Raw genomic sequence first — 21837 nt, 5'->3', positions numbered from 1 at the left:
TGTTTGCCGCATGCAAGAAGGACATTTTGCATGTTTGTTGCATGCAAGAAGGACATTTTACATGTTTGTTGCATGCAAGAAGGACAAATTGCATGTTTGTTGCATTCTAGAAGGACATTTTGCATGTTTGTCGCATGCAAAAAGGACATTTTGCATGTTTGTCGCATGCAAGAAGGACAAATTGCATGTTTGTTGCATGCAATAAGGACAAATTGCATGTTTGTCGCATGCAAGAAGGACAAATTGCATGTTTGTCGCATGCAAGAAGGACAAATTGCATGTTTGTTGCATGCAAAAAGGACAAATTGCATGTTTGTCACATGCAAGAAGGACAAATTACATGTTTGTCGCATGTAAGAAGGACAAATTGCATGTTTGTTGCATGCAAAAAGGACAAATTGCATGTTTGTTGCATGCAAAAAGGACAAATTGCATGTTTGCCGCATGCAAGAAGGATATTTTGCATGTTTGTCGCATGCAAAAAGGACAAATTGCATGTTTGTCGCATGCAAGAAAGACAAATTGCATGTTTGCCGCATGCAAGAAGGACATTTTGCATGTTTGTCGCATGCAAAAAGGACAAATTGCACGTTTGTTGCATGCAAGAAGGACAAATTGCATGTTTGTCGCATGCAAGAAGGACACATTGCATGTTTGTCACATGCAAGAAGGACAAATTGCATGTTTGTCGCATGCAAAAAGGACAAATTGCATGTTTGTCGCATGCAATAAGGACAAATTACATGTTCGTCACATGCAATAAGGACAAATTGCATGTTTGTCGCATGCAAGAAGGACAAATTGCATGTTTGTCGCATGCAAGAAGGACAAATTGCATGTTTGTTGCATGCAAGAAGGACAAATTGCATGTTTGTTGCATGTAATAAGGACATGTGCATGTTTGTTGCATGCAAGAAGGACAATTTGCATGTTTGCCGCATGCAAGAAGGACAAATTGCATGTTTGTCACATGCAAAAAGGACAAATTGCATGTTTGTTGCATGCAAGAAGGACAAATTGCATGTTTGTCGCATGCAAGAAGGACAAATTGCATGTTTGTCGCATGTAAGAAGGACAAATTGCATGTTTGTCGCATGCAAGAAGGACAAATTACATGTTTGTCGCATGCAAGAAGGACAAATTGCATGTTTGTCACATGCAAGAAGGACAAATTACATGTTTGTCGCATGCAAGAAGGACAAATTGCATGTTTGTTGCATGCAAGAAGGACAAATTGCATGTTTGTCGCATGCACGAAGTACCTGTTGCATGTTTGTCGCATGCAATAAGGACATGTTGCATGTTTGTTGCATGCTAGAAGGACATTTTGCATGTTTGTCGCATGCAAAAAGGACAAATTGCATGTTTGTCGCATGCAATAAGGACATGTTGCATGTTTGTTGCATGCTAGAAGGACATTTTGCATGTTTGTCGCATGCAAGAAGGACAAATTGCATGTTTGTCGCATGCAAAAAGGACAAATTGCATGTTTGTCGCATGCAAGAAGGACAAATTGCACGTTTGTCGCATGCAAGAAGGACAAATTGCATGTTTGTTGCATGCAAGAAGGACAAATTGCATGTTTTTCACATGCAAGAAGGACAAATTGCATGTTTGTCGCATGCAAAAAGGACAAATTGCATGTTTGTCGCATGCAAGAAGGACATGTTGCATGTTTGCCGCATGCAAGAAGGACATTTTGCATGTTTGTTGCATGCAAGAAGGACATTTTACATGTTTGTTGCATGCAAGAAGGACATTTTGCACGTTTGTTGCATGCTAGAAGGACATTTTGCATGTTTGTCGCCTGCAAAAAGGACAAATTGCATGTTTGTCACATGCAAAATGGACAAATTGCATGTTTGTCGCATGCAAGAAGGACAAATTGCATGTTTGTCGCATGCAAGAAGGACAAATTACATGTTTGTCGCATGCAAGAAGGACAAATTGCATGTTTGTCGCATGCAAGAAGGACAAATTGCATGTTTGTCACATGCAAGAAGGACAAATTGCATGTTTGTCGCATGCAAGAAGGACAAATTGCATGTTTGTCACATGCAAGAAGGACAACTTGCATGTTTGTCGCATGCAAGAAGGACTAATTGCATGTTTGTCGCATGCAAGAAGGACAAATTGCATGTTTGTCGCATGCAAGAAGGACAAATTGCATGTTTGTTGCATGCAATAAGGACATGTGCATGTTTGTTGCATGCAAGAAGGACAATTTGCATGTTTGTCGCATGCTAGAAGGACATGTTGCATGTTTGTCGCATGCAAAAAGGACACATTGCATGTTTGTCGCATGCAAGAAGGACAAATTACATGTTTGTCGCATGCAAGAAGGACAAATTGCATGTTTGTCGCATGCAAGAAGGACAAATTGCATGTTTGTCGCATGCAAGAAGGACAAATTGCATGTTTGTTGCATGCAAGAAGGACAATTTGCATGTTTGTCGCATGCAATAAGGACATGTTGCATGTTTGTCGCATGCTAGAAGGACATGTTGCATGTTTGTCGCATGCAAAAAGGACAAATTGCATGTTTGTTGCATGCAAGAAGGACTAATTGCATGTTTGTCGCATACAAGAAGGACAAATTACATGTTTGTCGCATGCAATAAGGACAAATTGCATGTTTGTCACATGCAAGAAGGACAAATTGCATGTTTGTTGCATGCAAGAAGGACAAATTGCATGTTTGTTGCATGCAAAAAGGACACATTGCATGTTTGTTGCATGCAAAAAGGACACATTGCATGTTTGTTGCATGCAAAAAGGACACATTGCATGTTTGTCGCATGCAAGAAGGACAAATTGCATGTTTGTCGCATGCAAGAAGGACAAATTGCATGTTTGTTGCATGCAAAAAGGACACATTGCATGTTTGTTGCATGCAAAAAGGACAAATTGCATGTTTGTTGCATGCAAGAAGGACAAATTGCATGTTTGTCGCATGCAAGAAGGACAAATTGCATGTTTGTCGCATGCAAGAAGGACAAATTGCATGTTTCCTTTGCATTCCGGGAAAACACAACACTCCAAGGTCCACTTATTGACAGTAGAAAGCTGGAACGCAAATGGCGCGCGACTAAACTTGAGGTTTTCCATCAAGCATGGAGTGATAGTTTAATAATTTATAAACGCATGCTTATCTTAGCTAAAGCTAAATATTACTCAAATATCATCCGCCTCAACAAAAACAATCCTAAATATTTGTTCACTACAGTAGCATCGCTAACCCAACAGGGGACACCTCCCGGTAGCTCCACTCACTCGGCAGATGACTTTATGAATTTCTTTAATAAGAAAATTGAACTCATTAGAAAGGAGATTAAAGCAATTTGACCATAAAGAAAACAATTACCTCTCCACTTAAAGTCAGCATAAGTTCATAACAGACCGTTAATAATAAATAGCTTGGTTTATTTGGATTACTTTTGTCAGTTAAAAGTTGGGCAGACATGTTTACACCTGTCGTTCGCATTTGCAAACTATGTGGTGGAATTCAGGCAAATACTGCCATGCTTTTATCTTGAAACTCACTTTGCACTGCACAGGAAGTCGGTGTGTGCATGTTTTAATGTCATACAGTAATGTTGTGATAGTGATGACAACAAAACCACTTCCTGTACGCGACTTACCTGTTTTGGCGTCAATGTCGAAGTACGTCTGATGAGATTCTGGAATCCGGAATGACAGCTTGTCCTCGGAGGCCACATCCAGGTCTGTGGCCGACACCCGGATGACAGACTTGACCCCTGCCACGTTCTCCTGGACCGAGGCGAAGTAGACCGGCTGGGAAAGCTCTGGAGTGTTGTCGTTGACATCCAGAACCTCCAAGAAGACGTGCGTCCACGAGGACAGAGGCTCGGTTCCCAGGTCGGTGGCGTAGACAGAAAGCCAGTAGTGAGGAACCTTCTCACGATCTAATACCCGAGTCGTTCGGATCACTCCTGTCGGACACAAAGTGTGAGGAGTTTGGGGATTGTCCATGGAAAACATAAAAGCCAAGGATTATTTCTCTGCACAAACTGGTTATTATCAGGAAGTGTAAAAAAATTCAATGCAAAAAATTCTGTGTAGAAAAATTCTGTGATTTTTTTTGGTGCAGAATCATTTAGTGCAAAAAAAATCAGTATTGAAAAATTAAGAGTAAAAAATATTCAGTGCGGAAAATTTTGTGTAAAAAAAATCAGTGTGCAAAAATTCAGTGTAAAAAAAATGTGTGCGGAAAAATTCAGTGAAAAATATTTGGTGCAGAAACATTTAGTGTAAAAAAAAAAATCAGTGTACATAAATTCAGTGTAAAAAAAACCTCAGTATCAAAAAAATAATTGTAAAAAAATTCAATGCAGAAAATTTAGTGTAAAAAAAAATCACTAAGAAAATTCTGTGTAAAAAAAATGTGTGCAGAAAAATTCTGTGAACATTTTTTGTTGCAGAAACATTTAGTGTAAAAAAAAAAAATCAGTATCGAAAAATTAAGTGTAAAAAAAATTCAGTGCGGAAAATTTTGTGTAAAAAAAATCAATGTGCAAAAATTCAGTGTAAAAAAAATGTGTGCGGAAAAATTCAGTGAAAAATATTTAGTGCAGAAACATTTAGTGTAAAAAAAAGATCAGTGTACATAAATTCAGTGTAAAAAAAAACTCAGTATCATAAAAAATAATTGTAAAAAAATTCAATGCAGAAAATTTAGTGTAAAAAAAAAAATCACTAAGACGATTCTGTGTAAAAAAATGTGTGCAGAAAAATTCTGTGAACATTTTTTATTGCAGAAACATTTAGTGTAAAAAAAAAAATCAGTATCTAAAAATGAGTGTAAAACAATTGAGTTTAAAAAAAATCAGTGTACTAAAATTCTGTGTATAAAAATGTGTGCAGAAAAATTCAGTGAAAAATATTTGGTGCAGAAACATTTAGTGTAAAAAAAAAATCAGTGTACATAAATTCAGTGTAAAAAAAACCTCAGTATCATAAAAAAATAATTGTAAAAAAAATCAATGCAGAAAATTTAGTGTAAAAAAATAAATCACTAAGAAAATTCTGTGTAAAAAAATGTGTGCAGAAAAATTCTGTGAACATTTTTTGTTGCAGAAACATTTAGTGTAAAAAAAAAAAATCAGTATCGAAAAATGAGTGTAAAACAATTGAGTTTAAAAAAAATCAGTGTACTAAAATTCTGTGTATAAAAATGTGTGCAGAAAAATTCAGTGAAAAATATTTGGTGCAGAAACATTTAGTGTAAAAAAAATCAGTGTACATAAATTCAGTGTAAAAAACCCCTCAGTATCATAAAAAATAATTGTAAAAAAATTCAATGCAGAAAATTTAGTGTAAAAAAAAAATCACTAAGAAAATTCTGTGTAAAAAAATGTGTGCAGAAAAATTCTGTGAACATTTTTTGTTGCAGAAACATTTAGTGTAAAAAAAAAATCAGTATCGAAAAATGAGTGTAAAACAATTCAGTTTAAAAAAAATCAGTGTACTAAAATTCTGTGTATAAAAATGTGTGCAGAAAAATTCAGTGAAAAATATTTGGTGCAGAAACATTTAGTGTAAAAAAAATCAGTGTACATAAATTCAGTGTAAAAAAAACCTCAGTATCATAAAAAAATAATTGTAAAAAAAATTCAATGCAGAAAATTTAGTGTAAAAAAAAAAATCACTAAGAAAATTCTGTGTAAAAAAATGTGTGCAGAAAAATTCTGTAAACATTTTTTGTTGCAGAAACATTTAGTGTAAAAAAAAAAAAATCAGTATCGAAAAATTAAGTGTAAAAAAAATTCAGTGCGGAAAATTTTGTGTAAAAAAAATCAATGTGCAAAAATTCAGTGTAAAGAAAATGTGTGCGGAAAAATTCAGTGAAAAATATTTGGTGCAGAAACATTTAGTGTAAAAAAAAGATCAGTGTACATAAATTCAGTGTAAAAAAAAACTCAGTATCATAAAAAATAATTGTAAAAAAATTCAATGCAGAAAATTTAGTGTAAAAAAAATCACTAAGAAGATTCTGTGTAAGAAAATGTGTGCAGAAAAATTCTGTGAACATTTTTTATTGCAGAAACATTTAGTGTAAAAAAAAATCAGTATCTAAAAATGAGTGTAAAACAATTGAGTTTAAAAAAAATCAGTGTACTAAAATTCTGTGTATAAAAATGTGTGCGGAAAAATTCTGTAAAAAATATTTGGTGCAGAAACATTTAGTGTAAAAAAAAAATCAGTGTACATAAATTCAGTGTAAAGAAACCTCAGTATCATAAAAAATAATTGTAAAAAAATTCAATGCAGAAAATTTAGTGTAAAAAAAAAAAATCACTGTACGAAAATTCTGTGTAAAAAAATGTGTGCAGAAAAATTCTGTGAACATTTTTTGTTGCAGAAACATTTAGTGTAAAAAAAAAAAATCAGTATCGAAAAATGAGTGTAAAACAATTGAGTTTAAAAAAATCAGTGTACTAAAATTCTGTGTATAAAAATGTGTGCGGAAAAATTCTGTAAAGAATATTTGGTGCAGAAACATTTAGTGTAAAAAAAAAAATCAGTGTACATAAATTCAGTGTAAAAAAACCTCAGTATCATAAAAAATAATTGTAAAAAAATTCAATGCAGAAAATTTAGTGTAAAAAAAAATCACTAAGAAAATTCTGTGTAAAAAAATTCTGTGAACATTTTTTGTTGCAGAAACATTTAGTGTAAAAAAAAAAATCAGTATCGAAAAATGAGTATTAAACAATTGAGTTTAAAAAAAATCAGTGTACTAAAATTCTGTGTATAAAAATGTGTGCAGAAAAATTCTGTGTAATTTTTTTGGTGCAGAAACATTGAATTTTCTAACAATTTTTTTTTTGCACTGAATTTTAAAACACTGTATTTAAACAAAATACATTTCTAAATACACACATTTTGCTCGCAATTTTTAATTCAGTTAAATGAAATTGTCAGCCTAATTTTAATTTAAAAAAATGTGTTCCCTTACATAAATTCAGTGTCAATTCCTGTAACAAAGACACAAATCAACAACAATTTCTGAAGTGTTAAAAAGCCCAACATCAATCAAACGTCTTCATGATATTCCTGTGATGACGTGTTGGAGTCCTGAGAGAAATGACAGTCTTTCCCCCCCCCGAGGATCGCTCCTGTTTGGCGGAGAACTCAATTTGCCCTGATTTTATCTGAGCTGTAAGTGCAGCGGCGGGCTAATGGAATGTTCCATGATTTACTGAGGGGTCGCGGGGGCTCCTCTGCTGACGGGAAAATAGACAGGCCACCTTGTCCGAGCCCCAAGGAACAAATATCGTGTTGTGTAAACACGCCTGTGTCAGCCTGTCCCAGGAACAGGATCAGGTGCACCGAGGCCTTCAGGAGAGAAAAACACACTTTGTGTGCTATTATTGGAAAAGACTCGCTGCTAAAGATGTAAATTTGACACACTGGAAATGTTGCATGTCAACATGCTCTTATTTTGGTCAGTTCCTGTTTTGGTCTGGTGCTAGTTTGTTGCATGCAAGAAGGACATTTTGCATGTTTGTTGCATGCAAGAAGGAAAAAATTTGTGTACATACATTCAGTGTAAAAAACTGCGTATCAAAAAATTAAGTGTAAAAAATTAAATGCAAAAAATGTAGTGTAAAAAAAAATCAGTGTACAAAAATTCAGTGTAAAAAAAACTCAGTATTATAAATATTAAGTGTAAAAAAATTAAATGCAGAAAATGTAGTGTAAAAAAAAAAATCAGTGTACAAAAATTCAGTGTAAAAAAATGTGTGCAGAAAAATTTTGTAAATTTTTTTTTGGTGCAGCAACATTTAGTGTCAAAAAAATCAGTGTACATAAATTCAGTGTAAAACAATTAAATGCAGAACATTTAATGTAACAAAAAAAATCAGTGTACAAAAATTCATTGTAAATCAAAACCAGTATCGAAAAATAAGTGTAAAATAATTGAGTGTAAAAAAAATCAGTGTGCAAAAATTCAGTGCAAATGTGTGCCGAAAAATTGTGCGAAACTTTTTTTGGTGCAGAAACATTTAGTGTAAAAAAAAAATTCAGTGTACATGAATTCAGTGTAAACAAAAACTCAGTATCATAAAAATAATGTGTAAAAAAAAACCTCAGTATCATAAAAATAAAGTGTAAAAAAATTAAATGCAGAACATTTAGTGTAAAAAAAATCAGTATACGAATATTCAGTGTAAACAAGTGTGTGCAGAAAAATGTGAACATTTTTTGGTGGAGAATCATTTAGTGTAAAAAAAAAATCAGTATCAAAAAATGAGTGTAAAACAATTGAGTGTAAAAAAAAAATCAGTGTGCAAAAATTCAGTGTAAAAAAAATGTGTGCAGAAAAATGTTGTGAACATTTTTTGGTGCAGAATCATTTAGTGTAAAAAAAATTAGTATCGAAAAATTAGTGTAAAACAATTGAGTGTAAAAAAAATCAGTGTAAAAAAATTCAGTGTAAAAAAACTCAGTATCATAAAAATTAAGTGTAAAAAAATTAAATGCAGAACATTTAGTGTAAAAAAAAATCAGTGTACAAAAATTCAGTGTAAACAAGTGTGTGCAGAAAAATGTTGTGAACATTTTTTGGTGGAGAATCATTTAGTGTAAAAAAAAAAAATCAGTATCAAAAAATGAGTGTAAAACAATTGAGTGTAAAAAAAAATCAGTGTGCAAAAATTCAGTGTAAAAAAATGTGTGCAGAAAAATGTGAACATTTTTTGTTGGAGAATCATTTAGTGTAAAAAAAAAAACAGTACCGCAAAATGAGTGTAAAACAATTGAGTGTAAAAAAAATCAGTGTGCAAAAATTCAGTGTAAAAAAAATGTGTACAGAAAAATTGTGTGAACATTTTTTGGTACAGAAACATTTAGTGTAATAAAAAAATCAGTGTACATAAATTCAGTGTAAAAAAAAACTCAGTATCATAAAAATTAAGTGTAAAGAAATTAAATGCAGAACATTTTGATTGTGGGTAAGATGTAAGATGGTCCATAAACCCTGCGTCAACACCACATTATTGATTTATTTGTTCCGTTACTTTATTTTTTTCCCTTTATTTATTTACTTAGTGAAGTGAGATCGTTCATTCGCAGCATAACTCAAAAAGTTGTAGGCGGATTTTGAGGAAACCATATTGGATTATTTATTTCGTAATGTGTTTGGTTTTTTGGCTATTTATTTAATTCAATATTTCCATAAACTCTGTGTACAGCACATCAGTTGCATTCATTATTTTGGAACTATGTCAAACTGTATCATCCCTATTGAAATAAAATTATATTTATTCTTTATTTATTTATTTAGTTCTTTCTTCATTTCGCTATGTATTTATTTATTTATTTCATTGTTTATTTATTCCTTATTTTGTTCGGTATTTATTTAGTTAGTTCATTTTTTCGCAACATAACTCATACGATTATGGACAAATACTGATGAAACCATATTATTTTATTTTTTTGTTATGTGTTCAGTTATTTGTCTATTTATTGAATTCAATATTTCTATAAACTCTGTGTACAGCACATCAGCTGCATTCATTATTTTGGAACTATGTCAAACTGTATCGTCCCTATTCAAATAAAATTATATTTTTTATTCATTTATTTATTTTGTTCTTTCTTCATTTAGCTATGTATATCTATATATTTCGATATGTATTTATTTATTTCATTGTTTATTTATTACCTTATTTTGTTAGTTAATTTTTTGCAACATAACTCATACGATTATGGACAAATACTGATGAAATCATATTATTTTATTTATTTTGTTATGTGTTATTTTGTTATTTATTTAATTCAATATTTCCATAAACTCTGTGTACAGCACATCAGTTGCATTAATTATTTTGGAACTATTTCAAACTGTATCGTCGCTATTGAAATAAAATCATATTTATTCTTTAGTTATTTATTTTGTTCTTTCTTCATTTGACTATGTATTTATTTCATTGTTTATTTATTTCCTTATTTTGTTCGGTATTTATTTAGTTAGTTAATTTACATAATATAACTCATGCAATTATGGACAAATACTGATGAAACCATATTATTTTATTTATTTTGTTATGTGTTCAGTTATTTTGTTATTTATTTCATGCAATATCTCTATAAATCTGTGTACAACACATCAGTTGCATAAATTTTTTTGGAACTATGTTGAACTGTATTATCCCTATTCAAATAAAATTATATTTATTCTTTGTTTATTTATTTTGTTCTTTCTTCATTTCGCTATGTATTTATATTTCGATATGTATTTATTTATTTATTTCATTGTTTATGTATTTCCTTATTTTGTTCGGTATTTATTTGGTTAGTTCATTTTTTCGCAACATAACTCATACGATTATGGACAAATACTGATGAAACCATATTATTTTATTTATTTTGTTATGTGTTCAGTTATTTTGTTATTTATTTCATGCAATATCTCTATAAATCTGTGTACAACACATCAGTTGCATAAATTTTTTTGGAACTATGTTGAACTGTATTATCCCTATTCAAATAAAATTATATTTATTCTTTGTTTATTTATTTTGTTCTTTCTTCATTTCGCTATGTATTTATATTTCGATATGTATTTATTTATTTATTTCATTGTTTATGTATTTCCTTATTTTGTTCGGTATTTATTTGGTTAGTTCATTTTTTCGCAACATAACTCATACGATTATGGACAAATACTGATGAAACCATATTATTTTATTTATTTTGTTATGTGTTCAGTTATTTTGTTATTTATTTCATGCAATATCTCTATAAATCTGTGTACAACACATCAGTTGCATACATTTTTTTGGAACTATGTTGAACTGTATTATCCCTATTCAAATAAAATTATATTTATTCTTTGTTTATTTATTTTGTTCTTTCTTCATTTCGCTATGTATTTATATTTCGATATGTATTTATTTATTTATTTCATTGTTTATGTATTTCCTTATTTTGTTCGGTATTTATTTGGTTAGTTCATTTTTTCGCAACATAACTCATACGATTATGGACAAATACCGATGAAACCATATTATTTTATTTATTTTGTTATTTATTTCATTTAATATTTCTATAAACTCCGTGTACAACACATCAGTTGCATACAATTTTTGGAACTATGTTGAACTGTATCGTCCCTATTCAAACGCAGTTATTGTTAGTCTTTATTTATTTATTTTGTTCTTTCTTTATTTGCTGAACTCAAAGTTATGGATGAATATTGATGAAACAATATCAGATTTTTTTTTAACATATGTATTAATAATAATAACAATGGATTAGATGTATATAGTAATTCATCACAGAGAAGTGGGAAGCCATCATTCATTCACACCTGGTGGTGGTGGTAAGCTACAGTTGCCCTGGGCTAGACTGACGGAAGCGTGCCTGCCAGTTTGCGCCTACGGCCCCTCCGACCTCCACCTATCATTCGTTCACCAGTGTGAGCAGCACTGGGGGCAAGGGTGAAGTGTCCTGCCCAAGGGCACAACGGCAGCGATTTGGATGACAAGTACGAACCTGCAACCCTCAGGTTTCTGGTTAACTTTTTAGCTAACTTTACGTTTCTTTCCCTACTTAGACAGCCTTACAGTGATATAACTTGGTATGTGACACATGCTAACTGATAGCATGCTACCATTAGCTTGCTAGCATGCTAAAATTAGCACGCTAACTTTTTGAGCTGGTTTTGCACCCATTTATAGAGTCGTATAACTTACAACGTGACACTTGTAAACTGTTAGCATGCAAACGTAAGTATGCTAAAATTAAAGTGCTAACTTTCTTTGCTAACATTAGCATGCTAACTTTTTTTAGCTAGTTTTGCAACCGTTTTACCCAGGGTCATTAACCTTGGTATGTGAAACTTGTTACCTGTTAGCATGCAAACGATAGCATGCTAGCAACCTAACTTAAGCATGCTAACTTTTTCTACCAATTATACTTTTTTTTGGGTCTATTTCTGCAGCCTATACCTTGGAGACGTATAACTTGGTATATTATGACACATGCTGACTGTCATCATGCTATCGTTAGCACACATGCTACGTGTTACCATTTTTGTGTAAACATGCTACTGTTTTAGGCTAGCTCTGTGGCTCACTTTTTTCACAAATAGCAGGTCCATCAAAATGTCCTAGTTAGGGCCCGCATGGCCCATTAATGGGACATAAGGACCTATTGAATTTCTAAGGTTTTATTAGGGCCCGCATGGCCCATTGCATAAGGACTCCCAAAGGGAGTCCTTATGCAATGGGACATAAGGACCTATTGAATTTCTAAGGTTTTATTAGGGCCCGCATGGCCCATTGTATAAGGACTCTCAAAGAGAGTCCTTATACAATGGGACATAAGGACCTATTGAATTTCTAAGGTTTTATTATTATTATTATACCGGCCGCCTCTTTGAGCTGCAATTTGACCCACTTAACATGCTTCAAAACTCACCATATTTGACCCACACATCAGGGCTGGCAAAAATTGCCTTTTGATGAAAAAACCAAACCCCAAAAATCTAATTTGCGCTCTAGCGCCCCCTAGGAAAAAAAAAACCTAGACTGCCTGTAACTCCCACTAGGAAGTTCGGAGAGACATGAAACAAAAACCTCTATGTAGGTCTGACTTAGACCTAGTTTTCATAATTGTATATCCTTGGGCAAAAATCAACAGGAAGTTGGCAATTCCCCCTTCAAGACAAAAAAAAGTACTAAAAACAGTCACTTTTGCCTCTTTGAGCTGTAATTTGACCCCCTTAACATGCTTCAAAAGTCACCGAACTGAACACACACATCAGGACTGGCGAAAATTGTATTTTAATGAAAAAACCGAACCCCAAAACTCAAAATTGTGCTCTACCGCAATTTTTGAATAAAACGCAAAAAAAACTGCTCCTCGGAAGGAAAAAAAATGACAAAACTGCCTGTAACTCCCACTGGGAAGGTCGGAGAGACATGAAACAAAATCTTCTATGTAGGTCTCACTTAGACCTACATTTCATAAATTGACAACCCCCAGCAAAAATCAACAGGAAGTTTGCTATTCCCCCTTCAAAACAAAATTTTTGTAAAAACCGGTCACCTTTCTTCAAACATTATCTCCTCCGAGCGCGTTTGTCGTTTCGGCTTCAAACTAACACAGGAGAGAGATTGAACCCTTCTGATTAAAAGTTATCGAAATAGTTTTTCTAACTGCTCCGGTTTTGAATTTACGACCCTTCAAAGAACCGCTACGCTGATGCTGCTGTTTTTTCAAGATGGCTGCTTAAAAGCAGGAAGCACCAACGTGCCCACACAATGCAGACAAGGTAGGTACACTAGACAAAAGTCTTGGGACACTTCAGACTAAAAGTAGACAAAAGTATTGGGACACGTATTACTACCACTGGACAAAAGTATTGGGACACTTACGACGAAAACTGGACAAAAGTATTGGGACACTTGGGACTACAACTTGACAAAAGTATTGGGACACTTATGACTACCACTGGACAAAAGTATTGGGACACTTATGACGAACACTGGACAAAAGTATTGGGACACTTACACTGGACAAAAGTATTGGGACACTTAGGACTTTAACTTGACAAAAGTATTGGGACACTTAGGAATACCACTGAACAAAAGTATTGGGAGACTTCGGACTAAACGTAGACAAAAGTATTGGGACACGTATGACTACCACTGGACAAAAGTATTGGGACACTTACGACGAAAACTGGACAAAAGTATTGGGACACTTGGGACTACAACTTGACAAAAGTATTGGGACACTTAGGACTACCACTGGCCAAAAGTATTGGGACACTTATGACGAACACTGGACAAAAGTATTGGGACACTTACACTGGACAAAAGTATTGGGACACTTAGGACTAACACTGGACAAAAGTATTGGGACACTTACACTGGACAAAAGTATTGGGACACTTAGGACTTTAACTTGACTAAAGTATTGGGACACTTAGGAATACCACTGAACAAAAGTATTGGGACACTTCGGACTAAACGTAGACAAAAGTATTGGGACACGTATGACTACCACTGGACAAAAGTATTGGGACACTTACGACGAAAACTGGACAAAAGTATTGGGACACTTGGGACTACAACTTGACAAAAGTATTGGGACACTTATGACTACCACTGGCCAAAAGTATTGGGACACTTATGACGAACACTGGACAAAAGTATTGGGACACTCACACTGGACAAAAGTATTGGGACACTTAGGACTTTAACTTGACAAAAGTATTGGGACACTTGGGAATACCACTGAACAAAAGTATTGGGACACTTAGGACTACCACTGGACAAAGGTATTGGGACACTTACGACAAAAACTGGACAAAACTATTGGGACACTTGGGACTACAACTTGACAAAAGTATTGGGACACGTATTACTACCACTGGACAAAAGTATTGGGACACTTATGACGAAAACTGGACAAAAGTATTGGGACACTTGGGACTACAACTTGACAAAAGTATTGGGACACTTATGACTACCACTGGCCAAAAGTATTGGGACACTTATGACAAACACTGGACAAAAGTATTGGGACACTCACACTGGACAAAAGTATTGGGACACTTGGGACTACAACTTGACAAAAGTATTGGGACACGTATTACTACCACTGGACAAAAGTATTGGGACACTTATGACGAAAACTGGACAAAAGTATTGGGACACTTGGGACTACAACTTGACAAAAGTATTGGGACACTTATGACTACCACTGGCCAAAAGTATTGGGACACTTATGACAAACACTGGACAAAAGTATTGGGACACTCACACTGGACAAAAGTATTGGGACACTTAGGACTTTAACTTGACAAAAGTATTGGGACACTTAGGAATACCACTGAACAAAAGTATTGGGACACTTAGGACTACCACTGGACAAAGGTATTGGGACACTTACGACAAAAACTGGACAAAAGTATTGGGACACTTGGGACTACAACTTGACAAAAGTATTGGGACACGTATTACTACCACTGGACAAAAGTATTGGGACACTTATGACGAAAACTGGACAAAAGTATTGGGACACTTGGGACTACAACTTGACAAAAGTATTGGGACACTTATGACTACCACTGGCCAAAAGTATTGGGACACTTATGACGAACACTGGACAAAAGTATTGGGACACTCACACTGGACAAAAGTATTGGGACACTTAGGACTTTTACTTGACAAAAGTATTGGGACACTTAGGAATACCACTGAACAAAAGTATTGGGACACTTAGGACTACCACTGGACAAAAGTATTGGGACACTTAGGACTACCACTGGACAAAAGTATTGGGACACCTATACTGGACAAAAGTATTGGGACACTCACACTGGACAAAAGTATTGGGACACTTCGGACTAAACGTAGACAAAAGTATTGGGACACTTAGGACGAAAACTGAACAAAAATATTGGGACACTTAGGACTACCACTGGACAAAAGTATTGGGACACCTATACTGGACAAAAGTATTGGGACAACTACAACTTGACAAAAGTATTGGGACACTTGGGACTAAAACTGGACAAAAGCATTGGGACACTTGGGACTAACACTGGACAAAAGTATTGGGACACTTACAACTACATCTTGACAAAAGTATTGGGACACTTGGGACTAAAACTGGACAAAAGTATTGGGACACTTGGGACTAACACTGGACAAAAGTATTGGGACACTTAGGACTAGCACCTGCCAAGTTTGCGGGCCCGACCAACGCTGCTTGCAGCTTTAATTTATTTTGTTCTTCATTTATTTATTTCCTTATCCATTTATTTTGATATGTATTTATTCAGTTTATTTGTTTATTTATGTTGTTATGTATTTTGTCATTTATGTATTTATTTATTTCATTAAATTGTAGTGTTGTGAATCTTTGGGCACCAAACAATTCGATCCAATTCCTGGGTTGATGATTCGATTGAGACTTGATTCTCGCAATGTATCATTTGGTATAATAATTATAATGAAATGTTTTCAAAACAGGTTACAGGTTAGAAAATCTCCTTCTGGTCGCATGGAGATGGCCTAAAAACGTCTTTTCAAAAAATAAGAAACCAAAAATAATAATAATCATATATTTTTTTTAATCTTTTTTTTCTTCAAAGTATGAACCGATTTAGAATCAGGATGAATTTGAGTTGTGATTCAGACGTGAATCGATTATTTTGTGCACCCCTATTAATGTGTTATTTCATTGTTTCGCTATTTAATTAATATATATATATATTTTTTTTACTTTGTCTGCTTGGCCATATTTCCATTAAACTTTCAGGAAACGTCCAAAAATGATTGATTATTTTTTCGGGGCGATCCTGATTCTTTAAGGCTTGCTCGACTTCTGTGTATTTGTATGCTAGCGTCCCTGACCCTGCCTCCACCCGCAGAGACTAAGTGAGGGAATGACTGACAAGAGAGTCAGAATCAGGTTTAAAAAATGGCGCTAAATTGTGAGAATATAGTGCAGTGTAGAACTATGAATACATCTATTCATTTTAATTGCAATTTCCTGGAAATGTATCGCTTTCGGGAAAACTGGGAATTTTTTAAATATACTTATACTAGCACAATTGTTCTAGATGATATGAAGTGGTTGGTGTTGGAATTTTTGGAATTGGTCGAAAAATGTTGACCTAGTAACAGTTTGAATTGAGAATGGATATTTCAGAATTCCTGGGACTTCGGAAAACCGGGAATTTGTACGAAAAAAATTAGGAGCATTTCTTGTACCGACTAAGAGGAATGTTTTGAAGGTGGAATGGTCAAAAACGGTTCAAAAATGTGGACTGTGAAAACTTTCCAGGAAGAGGTGAAAATAGGGCTTTGGAAAACGGGAATTCCTGGAATTTGTTTTTGAACTTGGAACATTTTAGTCCAAGGTAAGTGGAGTGTGTGGACGGTGGAACAGTTCGAATCGGGTGAAAAATGTGGGAGTTGTGCATATTTGAAAAATGGCCCATTCATTTTCAATGGGCAAGATGTCCCGGAAAACAGGGAATTCTGGGAAATCAGGGATATTTTTAGAAAAAAATCGTTTTGGGGAGCTCACAATTCCCGGTCTAGCCGAACGTTTTGATACTTGAGCGGATGTGGCTGTGGAGCATGACTACAGTTCAACCCTGGAACAGATTGTGTGGATTTCTTACCCGTTTCCTCATCAATGGCGAACACTCCCAGACCGGAGCCGTCATGGATGTGGTACCTGATGATTCCATCCCCGCCCAGGTCTTTGTCCGAGGCCGTCACAGCAAGCACCGACGTCCCCACAGCTGTGTCCTCCATCACTCCGGTGTCGTAGACAAACGCAGAGAAGACTGGCTGGTGGAGATTCTCATTGACATCCAATACCTCAATCTCCACAAAACAGGACGATGAGAGGGATCGCGGAAGGCCGTGGTCCACAGCCCGGACTGTGAGGTTATAAGAAGAACGCCTCTCAAAGTCCAGCTCCCTCTCGAGGGTCAAAGCACCCGTGGAGGGGTCGAGGTGGAAGATCCCGCTCTCCGTGTTCTTTAAGTTGTAGGTGACCAAACCGCCACTGCCCAGATCTAAGTCCACACTCTCCACCCAAACCAGTAAAGTGCTCACGGGTATATCCTCAGGAACTTTGACTTTGTAGACCTTTGGTACAAATGTTGGCGGGTTGTCATTTACGTCCTGCAGCACCACCACAAGGTTAAGAGAGGAGCACATCGGGGGATTGAGTTTGGATTGATCCCTGGCTTCAATCCAGAGGTCGTGTCTGGGGGAGGTTTCACGATCTAAGTGAGCTGTCACCGTCACCTCGCCGCTCACTTCATCAATCCGAAACATGTCAGTAGACGTTAGGAGAGAATACTTGACATCCCCACTTACGTCTGCATCCGGGTCTGTAGCTCGAGCTGTAAAAATGACAGACTCCACCCCGGTGTTCTCAGGGATGCGTATCACATGTCTTGGCTGATCAAAAAGAGGAGGATTGTCATTGACGTCGAGGATGTTCACGGCAAGGAACTTCCACGCAGATGTTTGCGGTGTTCCCAAATCGTACGCGGTGATGTTCAAAATGTAGAACTCCTTGGACTCCCTGTCCAGTGGACACCGCAGACGGAGGTCACCAGAGAACGTGTCAATGGAGAAACAACCTGCGTCGTTCCCACTTGAGATGCCGTAAACCAGCATGCCGTTAAAGCCCGTGTCGTGGTCTGATGCCTTGAAGTGAACCACAATGGAGCTCAGCGGGTAGTTCTCAGGAATGTCGATTGAACTCGGAAGGCTGGGGTCGAACTTTGGAGAGTGTCTGTTGGTAATATGAATGTCTGAGAAGGTGTCTTCTTCAGTGTCACTCAAAATGGGTTTGATTGACTCTATCAGTTTGTCTTTGAGCTGTTTGAAAATGCCGGTTTCCTGGCAGGCAATTGTCGCCTCGTCACCTCTGCCGGTGACCGTTACCCTGACAACTGACGCCTCAGAGCGATGCTCTCCGTCTGAGGCCACGACTTCCAAATTGAATGAATTTGCACCGGGCGGAATGGCTCGCCTAAGCGTGACCTGCCCCGACCCAGAGTCCATACCGAACATTTGGAGGTCATTTCCGGACCGGATGACATAGCTGAGCTGCTGCAGCTCGTCTAAATCTATAGCCGACAGCTCAACGATGCTGTGACCGACTGCTAGGTCCGGGGGTATGGTGATATTGCAGCCAACCCTCTCAAAAAGGGGAATGTTATCGTTGACGTTGTTGATGGTGATCGTCACCGGGCATTCGCTGACCCGACTGAACGGCTCGCCGCTGTCCGAGGCCCATACTCTCAGGTGGTACCAGCGTTTCATCAGCTCATAATCCAAGTGCTCTGAGGTGGAGATAACACCGGTGAAGGGGTCTATTGCGAAGGGCAGGAGGTCTGAGTTGGCAATAGCGTACGTTACAAAGCCGTTCTTCCCTTTATCCTCGTCGGTGGCTTCTATTTTCAGAATGCTGCTGCCGACTGGGCTGTTTTCATCCACTCCCGCCTTATAGGGGGTCATCTTGAAGTCTGGACTGTTGTCATTCTCGTCTGTGATCTCAACCACGACGTGAGTCTCAGCCTCACCTTCATTAGCCACCACGTCAAACTCATAGCGAACCTGACTCTCAAAGTCAAACGTCTCCCTGGTCACAACGATGCCAGTTTGAGGATTTATCTTGAACTTCGAGCTATCTGGATTAGTTTTGATACTGTAAGTAGCATTGGCGCAGTCGACTGAAACCTTCACAACGAATGTTTTCGGGGGAGACATCTCACTGAGAGGGACAATGTAGGTGTCTTCTAGGAACGCCATCGGGCTGTAATGAAAAGTGGGAATGTGGACCTTGGTAATGGCAGAGAGCAAACTTGGAGAGCTTCTGTCTTTAGCTTGGAGGGACAGATTGAGTCCAAAGGGACTTTGTGACCAGATAATTGTTTTGGTGGACACCACTTGGAAGTGGTGCCCCTGTGATCCAAAAGGGATTACCTCAAAGTACCGGTGAGGATCACCTCCAACAATGCTGAGTGATTCAACCGGCTTCAGTCCGGCCTGGACGTGGACACTAACAGTCACTGTGCCGTCTGAAGAAACTGAAGGTGCGGAAGGAGTCTTGATAACTGGAGACAAAATGGCAGCTTTTTGCACTTTCACGGTAACTTTGGCCACGTTGCCGAATTTCTGAACACCCGATATTTTCTTGGTTCTATCCTCCGCTAAAACGGTGAGTTCATATCTGTCCATGCGGGTGTAGTTGAGCTTCTTGGAGAGGCTGATGGTGCCGCTGAAAGGATCGACTACGAACGGATGAGATCTGACGGTGAAGGAATAGTAAAACTCGGCGTTGCTGCCGATGTCGGCGTCGGTGGCGCTAACCCTGGCCACGCTCGACTGAAGCGGGGCGTCTTCGCCGACGGCCACGTTGTACGAAGCGGGGTAGAAAAGCGGCTTGAGGTCGTTCACGTCAACAACCCGGATGAAGACTTTGGTCTTTGCCTGGAAGCCAAAGGTGCTTTCCGTGGCCTCCACCGTCAGCGTGTACGTGTCCCGGATCTCCCGGTTGAGCAGAGCCGAGTGGCTGCTGGTAGTTCGAAGCCTCAGGAAACAGAAATCCCCCACTTTCACTTCCTCCGCTTGGAAGATGTCGTCGTCGTCCCCGGAGACGACGGCGTATTTGATCCGCCACAAGAAATCCGACACCTGGATGCCCATCTTCAGCGGCGTCTCGGCGTACGTGCGCGGGGGCGTGTTCTCCCTGATGGTGGCGTTGTAGAGACGGTGCGTGAATCCCAGTGGGGGGCTGGCTTTCGGTTTCCCCGCCCCTGCTTGACATTGCGCCACGCTTAGCAGGACCGTGGCCAACGTGAGGACGGCTGATCCTGACGGGGCCATTTTGTAGGGATTACGATCAAGATCCTGAAAGGGAAACAAAACAAGGATTTAAGATCTGGACTGTGAAGTTTCACCAATTTCCCTTTTGCTCAAAATGATACAAGTGGAAAAGTCCAAAAACCAAAAGTACACACTCAGCCCTGCCAAGGAAATCTAAGTGGATTTAACTTTTGAAAATGTTTACTACTGTAGCAATGTGGTTGTTAAAGTGAAGTCTATTTGGGATTTCTGATAGTTTGAGAGGCCACCATATTTACATTGTTTCTTATGGAGAAATACGCTTCATAATAAAATAATGCGATGTAACAAATGATGTTTGCAATATGTTGTGACAAGTTCAAGCTAACTAGCATTTCAAAATAAAAGTTCAACTTGCACCCTGAACCCTAAATGTGCATTTATTAGCAGCGCTACCATAATCACTACACTTCAGACACTACACTTTATATGCTACACTTCAGACACTACACTTTATATGCTACACTTCAGACACTACACTTTATATGCTACACTTCAGACACTACACTTTATATGCTACACTTCATACACTACACTTTATATGCTACACTTCAGACACTACACTTTATATGATACACTTCAGACACTACACTTTATATGCTACACTTCATACACTACACTTTATATGATACACTTCAGACACTACACTTTATATGCTACACTTCATACACTACACTTTATATGCTACACTTCAGACACTACACATGCTACACTTCATACACTACATTATACAGCACTACTGTACACTCTCTACACTTCACTTTATACACTACATTGTATATACAGTACATCACTACTGAACACTCTCTACACTTTCTATACTACCCTCTATACACCACCATTTATACAGAAAACCTTCTACACAACACTCTCTACACTACACTTTATATGCTACACTTCCTGCAGTACTTTTTTTACCTACAGTACTACTCTATACTCTCTACACTATACTTTATATACACTTCCTACAGTACGTTTTACATACAGTACTACCTGTATACTCTCTACACTACACTTTATATACTACACTCTATACACTACACTTTATATACTAAACGTTATACACTTTACTTTCTACATTAGACTATACACTACACTTTATACACTATGCCTTATACACTACATTGTTTATATAGTACTAGTGCCTATTCTCTACACTACACTTTATATACTAAACATTATACACTACACTTTCTACATTACACTTTATACACTACACTTCTACACTACATTGTTTATATAGTACTAGTGTACATTCTCTACACTACACTTTATATACACTTCCTACAGTACGTTTTACATACAGTACTACCTGTATACTCTCTACACTACACTTTATTTACTACACTTTGTACACTACACTTTAATTACTACACTCTATACACTACACGTCTACACTACACTTTATATA

The 21837-nt window shown here is 36.9% G+C and overlaps 1 protein-coding gene across 1 annotated transcript in view; it reads right to left on the bottom strand.

Annotated features, from left to right (window-relative positions):
• The window catches only part of fat2 (FAT atypical cadherin 2), a 232208-nt gene that overhangs the window by 182035 nt on the left and 28336 nt on the right, over positions 1 to 21837 (bottom strand). Inside the window, exons 2-3 of the mRNA XM_061976515.2 lie at positions 17177 to 20432; positions 3642 to 3953 (exon numbers count right to left, since the gene is read on the bottom strand). Of these exons, the coding sequence (XP_061832499.1) occupies positions 3642 to 3953; positions 17177 to 20408 (3544 nt within the window). The 5' untranslated portion in view covers positions 20409 to 20432. The remainder of the gene's footprint in view (positions 1 to 3641; positions 3954 to 17176; positions 20433 to 21837) is intronic.

The sequence above is a fragment of the Nerophis lumbriciformis genome, linkage group LG16 (assembly GCF_033978685.3).
Source record: "Nerophis lumbriciformis linkage group LG16, RoL_Nlum_v2.1, whole genome shotgun sequence".
Taxonomy (NCBI): domain Eukaryota; kingdom Metazoa; phylum Chordata; class Actinopteri; order Syngnathiformes; family Syngnathidae; genus Nerophis; species Nerophis lumbriciformis.
Note: the sequence above shows the minus strand (reverse complement) of the source record. Positions and strands in the feature narration are given on the sequence as shown.